The following is an 11796-nucleotide window of genomic DNA, read 5'->3' on the forward strand; positions in this document are numbered from 1 at the left end:
TTTTTCAAGAGTTACTTGTAATTTTTTTTCCAGGAATTACTTGTATTTTTTTCCAGGAGCTACTTGTATTTTTTTTTTCAGGGGTTACTTGTATTTTTTTTTTCAGGAGTTACTTGTATTATTTTTTTTTTCAGGGGTTACTTGTATTTTTTTTTTCAGGAGTTACTTTTTTTTTTCAGGAGTTACTTGTATTTTTTTTTCAGGGGTTAATTGTATGGATTAGTTATTCAAGGGTTACTTGTATTTTCAAGGGTTACTTGTATTTTTTTTTCAGGAGTTACTTGAAGGATACTTTTTTTATTTTTTTATTTTTAGGGGTTACTTTTATGGGTTAATTCAAGGGTTACTTGTATGAGTTACTTATCCAAGGGTTACTTATATGAGTTACTTCAAAGGTTACTTGTATGAATTACTTATTCAATGGTTACTTGTTACTTATTCAAAGGTTGCTTGTAGGTTGGTTTCAAAAAAAAAAAAAAGGTTGCTTGTAGGCCCCATACCAAACCAGTAACACCCTACAAGTAACCCCCGACCAAAACCAGTAACACCCTACAAGTAACTCCCGACCAAAAGCAGTAACACCCTACAAGTAACCCCCGACCAAAACAAGTAACACCCTACAAGTAACCCCCGACCAAAACAAGTAACACCCTACAAGTAACCCCCGACCAAACCAGTAACACCCTACAAGTAACCCTTGACCAAAACCAGTAACACCTTACAAGTAACCCCTGACCAAACCAGTAACACCCTACAAGTAACCCAACCCCTGACCAAAACCAGTAACACCCTATAAGTATCCCCTGGCCAAAACCAGTAACACCCTACAAGTAACCCCTGACCAAACCAGTAACACCCTACATGTAATCCCTGATCAAACCAGTAACACCCTACAAGTAACCTCTGACCAAACTAGTAACACCCTATAATTTTTGACGTAGAATGTTCGATTTGAGATTCCATGAAGAAAAGGAGCTCAAATTTCTTTGGCTCTCATCGATTTCACTCTTCAAATGTTGTTCATGATCTTAAGGATAATTAATCACAATTTTTCACAACAATTTGACACCCAATTTCTACAATTTCGAGCTTTAATTGTAGCAATTTAGCAAAGAGGAGAGAGAAAATGGGTAGAGTAGAGATATGGTTGTTGGTGATGTATGGTTTGGCTTGAAGAAGAAGCTAAGAAAAAAGGAGAGAGAAAATGGGTGGAGTAGAGATATGATTGTTGGTGATGTGTGATTTGACTTGGAGAAGAAGCTAAGAAAAAAAAAAGAGAAGTGTTGTGGTATTTTTAAAAAAAATAAAAATAAAAATTGTGACTGGCCACACCGTGTGGCCAGCCACATACAAAAATTTGTGTCTTACTAATTACTCTGTTATTTTATTTCCAAAAAAATAAAAAGTTATTTAGTAAAGTTCAGATTGATAAATAAACTACGAATATTTCCTAGATTTATCTAAATTAAAGATCCGAAAACAAGTTCTAGCTAATTAACTAAACAATGAGCTAGAATAATTATACTCATTTTCGTTCGGTATTTATAGACCGTCCTCGGTTCTAGCCTAACTTAATGAAGGGCATTGCGAAGAGTTGTAGCAAAATCTCTTACATTCTTGTTGAATCCTTTTTCCATCTGCAAAAATGAATGTAAAATGTTCTTTCATTAATTCAAATTCAACAAAAATAATTCATTAAGATAAAAAAAATGCATTATTTTAGTTTATAAGGGGTGAGTTATTACCTGAGCAACAATGGTAACAGTTAGGGCAACGTTCTCAAATGGTATGACACTAAAATTAGTAATGACCAAATGATGCTTGTCTACCTCGGCAAATAACTTGGCCAATATCTCCTTTCGTTTTTCACAATAGACTCTTAGGAGAACTGTCTTACCCAATACTTTTACTTCAATTTCCGAGAATGAGTCACTACTATTATTATTATTACTTCCATCACCATCGCTACTACTACTACTACTACCGTTTCCACAATAGTCGTCCATAGTTGACGAGGAAGAAACATTATCATCTGCAGTGCCATTGACAAGTACCACGGACTCCACAATCCTCTTTGCGACCTCACTTTCGAGTACCTTTACTTTCTCTTGAAGTTCTTTCATGTGTCTTATTGCCTCTCCTAACACCGATGTTTTATCGATCTGTATAACCATTACCAAAACTTATATTTCAATCTTCAAATCTTTAATCATCATAGCATATTGGTCAAACATAGACACAATTGAAAAATATAAATTTAGAAAAGCCAATAATACTAACTTTTTTTTTTTTAATTCATTCTGATAAGTTAGGTTATAGTTTTTAAAAAAGACTGTCCGAACTTCTTGTGTATCTTTCCTTATAAAAAAAAAAATTTGTGCGCGCACCTTCTTTAGGCCAGGAAGGATGGCGGAGAGCGAAATGAACATCTGGCTAAGTAATTCCCGGCGCTTCCTCTCGGCGATAATGTGATCTTGCACTTGGCTCGGCTGTCGTTTCCTCTTTGGGGCATGACTCGTACTCACTGCTTGCTTCTTCGTCTTTTGCTTAGTTTTAGAAGGTTGGCTCTCTTGAACATCGGAGCTTACAATGTTCTCGCTCTCATTATTATTGTTATTGTTATTGTTATCGTCGTGGTTTTCACTGATGTCGGAAATAGGAGGGGTTGATATATATTGTTCAATGACATTGCACTCAATATCTACCTGAGGAGAGGCCGTGTCGAAAAATGCAGCAGCAAGTTGTTCGTCAAATGTTGATTCCATATCCATTACACTTTGATGGTAAGGGTCGATTAAACTATCAACTGGATCCATATCAATTTCCTACATCAAGCAATTGATACAATGGATCAGTTCATTAATTACAAAATTAATTTCAATGAACAAAAAATTAAGATGGATGTATATTTAATTTGTACTCCGTATAAAATATGTATACTATTAAACTTTGTCTATCCAAAAAAAAAAAAAAAAAAAAAAAATTCAGGCTAAGGGCATGTTCGGCGCTAGCTTTTGAGTAGCTTTTAGTGGTTTGACTAAGCCAAACCACTACTCAACAAAAAAATGTGAGTGTTTGGCAAAGTAATGGTTGAAGTACTCCGTAGCTTTTAGTGGTGGAGGTAGCTTTTATTAAAAGTTAGGATTATTAGCTTTTGAAGTTAGAGGTAGCTTTTGAAGTAGCTTTTGAAAATTTAATGTATAGTTTTAAAAATAAAATATTGATTCTTAAATGTAAGATCTAGCCAACCACTACTTTACCGAACAATCATACCTAAATTATCTTTTTTCACAGCTAACAGCTTGTTGACAGCTAACAGCTATCTCCACAGCTAGAGCTACCTTCACAGCTATATTTTGCCGAACATGCCCTAAATATGCACAAAATATTTTTATAATAATACAGTGGAGAACTATTTTGTGGCTTGCCCCTCGGTTCCACCAAAAAAATTAATAATCAATTAAAGATACCTAGACGGTGTAAAATAGAAATGAGCACATCATTTCAAACCGAAAGATTTATAAATAACTTCACAACTATTAAAGAAAGCAAAATTTTCGACTCCATCAAATTTAATTGTACACTATATTACTATTTCAAATTACATTTGTGAGAGCAAAATTTGAGGTAATCATTACAAGTAATAAATTAATTAAATAATTTAGAATTGTATATTGAGCTCTTACCAATTCTGCTAACCATGCATCCATAGTCATGGTCGAAGTCATTGTTTCCTCTTCTTAGCAATTCAAGTAGGACGACAAAAGAGGTATATGAATGCTATTATACTGATTGGAAAGTAGTGTTGTTGAGTTTTCAGTCTTTAGAGTTCCCTTATTTATAGAGAGCAATGTCACCAATTTCACGTGTTTCATTTCCCGTTACCCCAGCATTTTTTAATACTCTCTCTTCATTTTATATTCTTTCTTATATGAATTTTGCAGTTTAAAATAAATATCTTTAATTATAAATACACTCAATAAGATCTGAGTAAGACCCTGTTTGATTCACCTTAATTTTACTGAACTGAAATTATTTTTAATGAACTGAACTTATTTTTACTGAACTAATACTTAATTTTACTGAACTTAAATTATTTTTATTGAACTTAAATTATTTTTACTGAACTGAAATTATTTTTACTGATTTTCTATTATAATTCTTCTTTAAGAAAACTGAATTTTACTGAACTTAACTTATTTCTACTGAACTGAAATTAATTTTACTGAAGTAAACTTATTTTTACTGAACTGAAATTATTTTACTTAATATTATTTTTTTAAAGTGAAGAGAACAGGGCCTAAAAAATAAGGATTCTAAATAATTTCTGAAAATATATCTTAAATTAGATCTAACAAGATTGCACATGATATAATTTTGATGTTTATATTGTAAGTGGCGGAATTGGGGGGAGCCTGGGTGGGCCATGGCCACCCCCTTGGCCCAAAAAATTGTTTAATGCTATGCCCAAATATGTTTATATAAAAAAACAAAAAAAGCTAAAAAAAAACCATGTATGTAACATATTTGTCGGCTATCACAAGAAAAAGGAAGGAATCTTTTATTACCCCACTTTTTGTGTACAGTACTTCAGTTCCTACTAGTACTAATTTTTTTTTTTTTTTTTTTTTTTTTTTTTTTTTTTGAGAAATACTAAGCTAGTACTAAATACCAAAAAGTGAAAAGTACTTCTATAATCTATACATATAGCCTATAGGGTTAGGTACTATGTAAACCAATAACGCAAAAAAAAAAAAACTATGTAAACTATTAATTTAAACTTAGGAGAGCCCATGTTAATTGAATTTTTTTTTTTGGCACTTTAAATTTGTACAGACATTTTTATTTTAATGGTTTATGTTGATTTTTTTTTTAGGAAAATGCTATACATAGTCCTAAGGGCTACATATAAGCATTTAATTTACTCTTGAAAATTGTTTAAATTTAGAAAATCATGACAAAAACACACTAATTACACCAATCTGCGCGTGTTTTTATCATAAATTCCTAACTTTATACATTTTTCAAGAGTAAATTCAATGCTTATATATAGTCCTAAAGGCTATGTATAACCAAATTATGTATGCATTTATCACTTGTCGAGTTATTTTTTTTATTTTATTGATTAGGCCACCCCTTTAAAAAAAATCCTGGTTACGCCCCTGGTTATTATAATCAAAGTTTTAAACGTTGACCATAAAAAAATCGTCGCATTGAATTTAAAAATAAAATGAGTGGAGAGAGTAATAGTTAATTGTTTGGAATAAGGCCTTGGTTCGGTTACTTGATTGGGTGTGACCCAAAGGGTTGAGTCAAGAGCAAGCTGTAATATTAATTATACATTAGGATTACTGATCGGAAGCGGCCTCCAGCTAAGCATTCCGATCACTTGACCTCACTAAATAATTAGTTTTCCTAATTACTTCTGAACCCTCTATCGGAATAATACACTTATTCGAAGTACATCATTCCTTTCTGTTCGGGATAACCCAATTGCATAAACGGGTTGAAAATCTCAAATAAAACTTGTTAGTTTAAATCTGGTTTGATTCAGCGGGTTGCTGAGTCTAATCAACTTTTTTCCAACCCTACTTGAATTAATCACATTCACTCTGTTTGGACTAAACACATCAATAAGCTTAACACATAGCTTAAAAATAAATATAGGTGGGAATGAGGGATCAATGTGAGGATTTTTAGAGGTGATTAACATCGGCTCGACTTGCTAGTACGTCCAGCCCGACCCGGTCCGAAAATAAGGCTAGTTTGACAAGCCTAAAACACATTTTTAGTTTAAAGTCCGAACCTAACCTGAAAAATCCTGAAAAGCTCGATACATTTTTTCAGGTTTGGACACGACGTATTATATTAAGGCTCACCCCGAATTTTTGTTTTAATATAAAGATTATAAACTATAATTGGTGCAGGTATATATATACTTCCCCGTTCCAAATTAGATGGCACGCTTCTCTTCTCACGTTTGTCAATGCAAAAGTTCAATCGAATATATCTATAATTATATTATTGTGAAAAATATTAAAAATCGAATTTTAATTAAGTACACACTGAAAAGAATCTAACATCCTACATGACTTTTTTTTTTTTTTTTTTTGAAACCACATGACTATGTTTTTTATACACCTATAAATCACAAGTATTAGTAAAAGCAAAGTTGATGAATAGTGTCATAAGTCAAAATGTATCATCTATTTTTATTTTTTTTTCTTTTTTTGAGGAATCAAAACGTGTCATCTAATTTAGAACAGAGGAAGTAGTTAGTATTGTAAGTGAAATTAATCATATGATGGGGAAAAAGAGATAATAAAACAACAAAATTCCCTTATCATATACTGTAAAAAAGTATTCTTCAAAAAAAAAAAACTATAAAAAATTACTGCAATTAATTAGAATTAGAAAAAATTAGAAATGAATAGTGTCTCAATTAATCTGAAACTAGTTCTTTGCCCGAGCAATGCTCAGATATTTGCTAAAAAAAATTATAAATTGCTCTAAGTTTTCCGTATTTGTTTATAGATTTTGTATACATTGTTTACGTAATCAAAATACTATAAACAGATGAGACACGTTAATACATAGTATCTCTATTTTTGTAGTTTGCTGACAAATTATGAATTTAAAATTGAATTATAATTTTTTTTAAGGAAATGAAAAATTCATTTTATAGATTAATGCAGGAAGATTTAAGGGATTATAGACGCTAAGGTTTTCTAATATTAATGTATAATCAAAACCTTTGTAGTTTGATGATTTTCTATTTGCAACAATAAATTTTAGTTGAATTAATTTTAGAAATAAGAATGGTAAAAAGTCACTAATTTACTATGACATTACATTGTTCATTATTTTTAATCTATTTTAATCATTTATCTCACTTTTCTTATTTATTTATAAAGTGAATAAAAAAATGTATTTATTTAAAGTAGTTGTTATTGCTCTATTTTTGGGTGTTTAATTTGTATATTAAAAAAATTAGCTTTTTATTTTTTAAGGACCAAAAAAAAAAGATTTTTGGCGGGAAATTTTTTAATTAGGATGCGATACGTGTACTTTACGGATAATTCTAGTGATTACTTTAGGGGTTGTTTGGTTGCCAAAGAGAAACATGGGAATTTGAAAATCCTAGAAATTGAAAATTTTTGAATTTGTTTGGTTGACAAATTCATGGGAAGTAGAAATTTCCATGAATTTCCATTTCCCACAAAATGGGGGAAGTTAATTACCTAGGGGGGCCTAGGTGAGTGGAACTTCTCATGGGAATTTCCACTTTTCTTAGTTAACCAAATAATTTTTAGAATTTCCTAGGAAGTTCAATTTCATGGAAAATCAATTTTTCAAGGAATTTGCAATTCCTACATTAAAAAAAAAAAAGAACCCTTAAGTATATATTTCATTTGTTTCTTTTTAGTTGACTTGTTTCTTTAGTCACGTTTGTCAATGCACAAATTCAATCATTTATATCTTTAATTAGCGAGAAGCAAAGATTATAAAAAGTTAATATTTGGAAAATATACATTATGACGAATGTAACAAGATCTCGCTTGTCTATATTTTTCTTCATATATATATCACAAAATATGATCAAAGAGAGGTGTGTGAATAATGATAAAGTCAAAAGTGTCAATTAATAAAAAACGGAGGTAGTAGTATTGATGATTAATTGATAGAACTATTTTTTTTAATCAACGGAAATCTGTGCGATAATAAAAAATAAAAAAAAATGAATACTCCGTAATACATTAATACTAACATGTTTTTGTGTTTTTGCACCATTTTACCTATTCCCTTATATTCAAATCACTAACGTTCTCTATTGTCCTACTAGTAAAAAAAAACCCTTAAAAAGTCTTGCCAAAAAGAGATTACTGTACGGAATAAAACTGTATATTTTAAGGTAGATTGGACCTTCTTAATTTGAGTAATGATTGAACAATAATTGCTTTTCAAGAAATCTCCTTTCATCATTATTCACGTGATCTTGTCAAAAATATTACTCGTACAATTATTACCTGCTCTCCATAATTTTGTTTTTTTTTTTAATGTTTTGAATTTTACGGCTTTCCATGTATAATAATGACATATGTTTTTTTTTTTTGGAAAGAATAATGACATATGATTAAATATTCTAAAAATGTTTTCAAAAAAAAAAAAAATTCTAAAAATGACTTGTTTGATATCGGTTTTTGTTTTCAGTTTTTAAATTTTTTTGAAAATAAAAATCTAAAAACAGGAAAGAAGAAAAAGGTAATTCCTTATGTTGTCAGTTTTCAATATTATCATTATCGTACCACGTAATAAATTTGACCAATTTTATTATTCATTTTTTGACATATATAATATAATTCTGAAAAAACAAAAAACCCAAAAAATAAAAAATTCCGATGATACCAAATGAACCTTTAATATTTTGGATTATATTTCAAGTTGAATTTAACAAAATTTCATAATATAGTTCACGCAATCGCTATAATGTAAATGCAGTTTCACATGTAGCTGACCACACTGCGTGGTTGAGGTTACTTGACTAGGGGTTATTTGATTGATCAGAGGTTAGTCGGTCAGGGATTATTTGGTCAAGGGTTACTCAATCGATCAGAGGTTAATTGATCGAACCTAATTTGCTAAATATTTGTTCAATCTGAGACAAAAATAAGCAAATTTTGGGTACTACAAGAACTTTCTCCTTTTGTAAAAATGAAGACTCGAACCTGTTCAATTTAATCAAATAATTGAAAAACTAATTACCATATTATACATCATCAACCACCATTGTCAAGAAATTGAAGTTGTTAAATTCAACCATTGTATGAGTAAATAAAGTTTAAGTTTTTTTTTTTTAATTACAAAGGAAGTAAATTTTAAGTAGCATAACTATTTTAAAATATGTAAGGCCCTGTTCTCTTCACCTTAAAAAAATAATATTAAGTAAAAATAATTTCAGTTCAGTAAAAATAAGTTCAGTTCAGTAAAATTAATTTCAGTTCAGTAAAAATAATTTCAGTTCAGTAAAAATAAGTTCAGTTTAATAAAATTCAGTTTTCTTAAAGAAGAATTATAATAGAAAATCAGTAAAAATAATTTAAGTTCAGTAAAAATGATTTCAGTTCAGTAAAAATAAGTTCAGTTCAGTAAAAATAATTTCAGTTCAACAAAAATAAGGTGAATCAAACAGGGCCTAGGTGTGGGAATTATGAATTACTTGGTATACATTTATCTTCCACAATTGTTCATTATATTTTGGTGTTTGAAATGCCACAACGACGGGTGATGATAAATCGAAATCAGGATATCCTAGAATCAAGAGAAAATTTTTAACTACTTGAGCAATTTTAGAATTTTCACTGTCATTATATTTTGGTTTAAATGTTTTGTTTTGGATGTAAGAACTATAATGTGGAAAGAAAATAGTTGGATTATTAGTGGACAACGTAAAGTATTTTTTTGTTCATTTCTTAAATATTTTTTTTTATAAAATCATTTGTGCAAGTTAGTAAATTATGAACATATATATTTACATATGTAGATTCTTATACAATGCAATTGATTTGATAATAATTATTCCGTTTTGGTTCATTCACTCAAACAATGCCTAAAAGGATTTACACTTAAAAATTTATTGGTGATACTATTGGTAATTACTCTACTTTGTGAAACTTACAAGTTACAAACTTACAACCGTCACAATTCACAAATGAGGTTTCTTCAAAGCCAGCATCATGACGAATTCCACTGCTTACATTTGGCCGCAAGATTATTCATTCATTTAGTTTTGTCTTTTTTTCCCTTCGTAATTCATCACAAGTTAATGTATAACTTTTTCCTATTCTTTGACTTTGGGCAAAAACGACAAACAAGACAACCTAGCCTTTTGACAAACAAGACAACGACAAATATTTCGTACCAATATAATTATTCTAGATTAACGTCTTGTTTAGTTCAACTTATATTTACATATCTTAGAAAAAATAAATTCAGATCAGATTAATTTTTTTTAAAAAAATCACATCAAATCAAATCACAAAAAATAAAATTCAGATCAAATCATCGTTTTATGTGCAATTTTTTATCGTTAAATATCTTTAAATTCATAATGAAAAATATGAAAATTACATAAAAATAAAATACAAATTATTACAAATCTAACAAGATCCCACTTGATATATTTTTTCCTTATAGATTTTCGTACACTTAATGTCAAAGTTTGGTCAAGTTAGACAATAAGATCAGATCAGATCAGATCAGACCAGATCAAAACAACAAAAATAAGGTAAACTAAACAGGGCCTAAGACCCTGTGAAATACCTATACATTGTGTGTCTTTCTGGATTCGTGTGTATGACCTACCTTTCAAGGGTAGAAATAATGGGGACAATGCTAGCACTACTAGGAAACAGTGAAATAACAGCGGAAATTTTTCGTCGGAAACACCCCTTTTTTCGTCGGAAAACCCGTTTCCGACGGAATTCCGTCGGAACTGGTTGTCGGAATACATTTTGTCGGAAAACGCACTTTTCCGACGAAAATTCCGTCGGAACCACTTTTCCGACGGAAATTAGTCCGTCTGAAGGGATTTTCGGGCCTGAGATAGTCCGTCGGAAATTTCCGACGGACTGTATTCCGCCGGAAACTTCCGACGGAAAATCCGTCGTAAAATGCTTTAAAAAGGAAAAAAAGCCACCCCCACCACCAGCTACCACCAGCCACCACCGCACATCACCAACCCCAGCACAAGCCAACCTGGCCTAACCCGTACCACCACCCACTACCCCCACCACTAGCCACCACCGCACAGCACCAGCCCACCTAACCTGTACCACCACCCACTACCCCCACCACCAACCACCATCACACAGCACCAGACCACTTAAACCAAGCCCACCCAAACCAAACCTAGATCTACAACCCTAACCCAAGCCCGATACGGCCGAACCCCCCAACCTAAGCAAAACACCCCACCAACCACCTAAAATCACCACTGTGGCCACCAATAACCACCGTCACCACCAATAACCACCGTCACCACCAATAATTATCAATAAAATTAAAGAAACAATTAAAATCCTTAACCATTACCAACAAAACCCTTCCACCACCATAAATTGTAAAAAAAATCCAATAAAACAACAAAATAAAATCGAAATTGAAAAAAAAAAAGGATACATACCTTAATACGACCTCACATAACCTCGAAATTGGGTATTTTAGGTCAAATTCGACCACAAAAACTCTAAATCTAGAGTTTTTATGGTCGAATTTGACCTAAAAACATTTGTTTTTAACGTGAGAAGAGAGAGAAAGGGTGAAAACAGTCGGAAATTGTTGTTGATGCCGATGATGGTGTTGTTGTTGATGTCGGTGTTGGTGGTGGTAGTGGTTAGTGTTGCCAGTGTTGGTGGTGGTTAGTTTTGGTGAGAGGTAGGGGAAAGTAGAGGACAGAAAGAGAAGAAGGGAGAAGAGGAAGGAGAACGCGAGGAGGGGGAAGAGGAGATAGAAAACGAGAGGAGAGAGAAGAGGGAGGAGAGGAAGGAGAATGCAAGAGAGAGAATAAGGGGAAAGACAGAATGAGGGAGAGGAGGCGGCACATTGTGTAGGGTTTTGTAGGAGGGTGTGATTCAAAAAAAAAAATATATTTTCGACGGAAAATTCCGTCGGAAAATTCCGACGGACTATAAATCCGTTGGAAATGACATTTTCCGACGGAATTTTTCGTCGGAAAGCACATATATTCTGACGGATTTTAAATCCGTCGGAAATTTCCGACGGTTTTTCGACGGAATT

At 31.7% G+C, this 11796-nt stretch overlaps 1 protein-coding gene across 1 annotated transcript; it reads right to left on the reverse strand.

The window, feature by feature from the left end:
- Window positions 1–1306: 1306 nt before the first annotated feature.
- On the reverse strand, window positions 1307–3877 carry LOC110702428 (transcription factor bHLH18-like). Its single transcript, XM_021880130.1, has 4 exons — window positions 3687–3877; window positions 2388–2825; window positions 1746–2162; window positions 1307–1637 (listed from the first exon to the last, which is right to left on the reverse strand). Exons 1-4 carry the CDS (start codon window positions 3726–3728, stop codon window positions 1572–1574), a joined length of 963 nt encoding a protein of 320 aa, XP_021735822.1. The 5' UTR covers window positions 3729–3877; the 3' UTR covers window positions 1307–1571.
- Between the last annotated feature and the right edge of the window lie 7919 nt (window positions 3878–11796).

Source organism: Chenopodium quinoa, unplaced genomic scaffold (assembly GCF_001683475.1).
Source record: "Chenopodium quinoa cultivar QQ74 unplaced genomic scaffold, ASM168347v1, whole genome shotgun sequence".
NCBI classification, from domain to species: Eukaryota; Viridiplantae; Streptophyta; class Magnoliopsida; order Caryophyllales; family Amaranthaceae; genus Chenopodium; species Chenopodium quinoa.

What these genes read in the sequence shown, in the direction of transcription:
- LOC110702428 (XM_021880130.1), bottom strand. Translation starts at nt 3,728, where the DNA reads ATGACTTCGACCATGACTATGGATGCATGGTTAGCAGAATTG. An exon ending in ATGCATGGTTAGCAGAATTG is followed by an intron (nt 2,826 to 3,686) that starts GTAAGAGCTCAA and finishes TGCTTGATGTAG; the next exon opens with GAAATTGATATGGATCCAGT. An exon ending in CTGTTACCATTGTTGCTCAG is followed by an intron (nt 1,638 to 1,745) that starts GTAATAACTCAC and finishes TCATTTTTGCAG; the next exon opens with ATGGAAAAAGGATTCAACAA.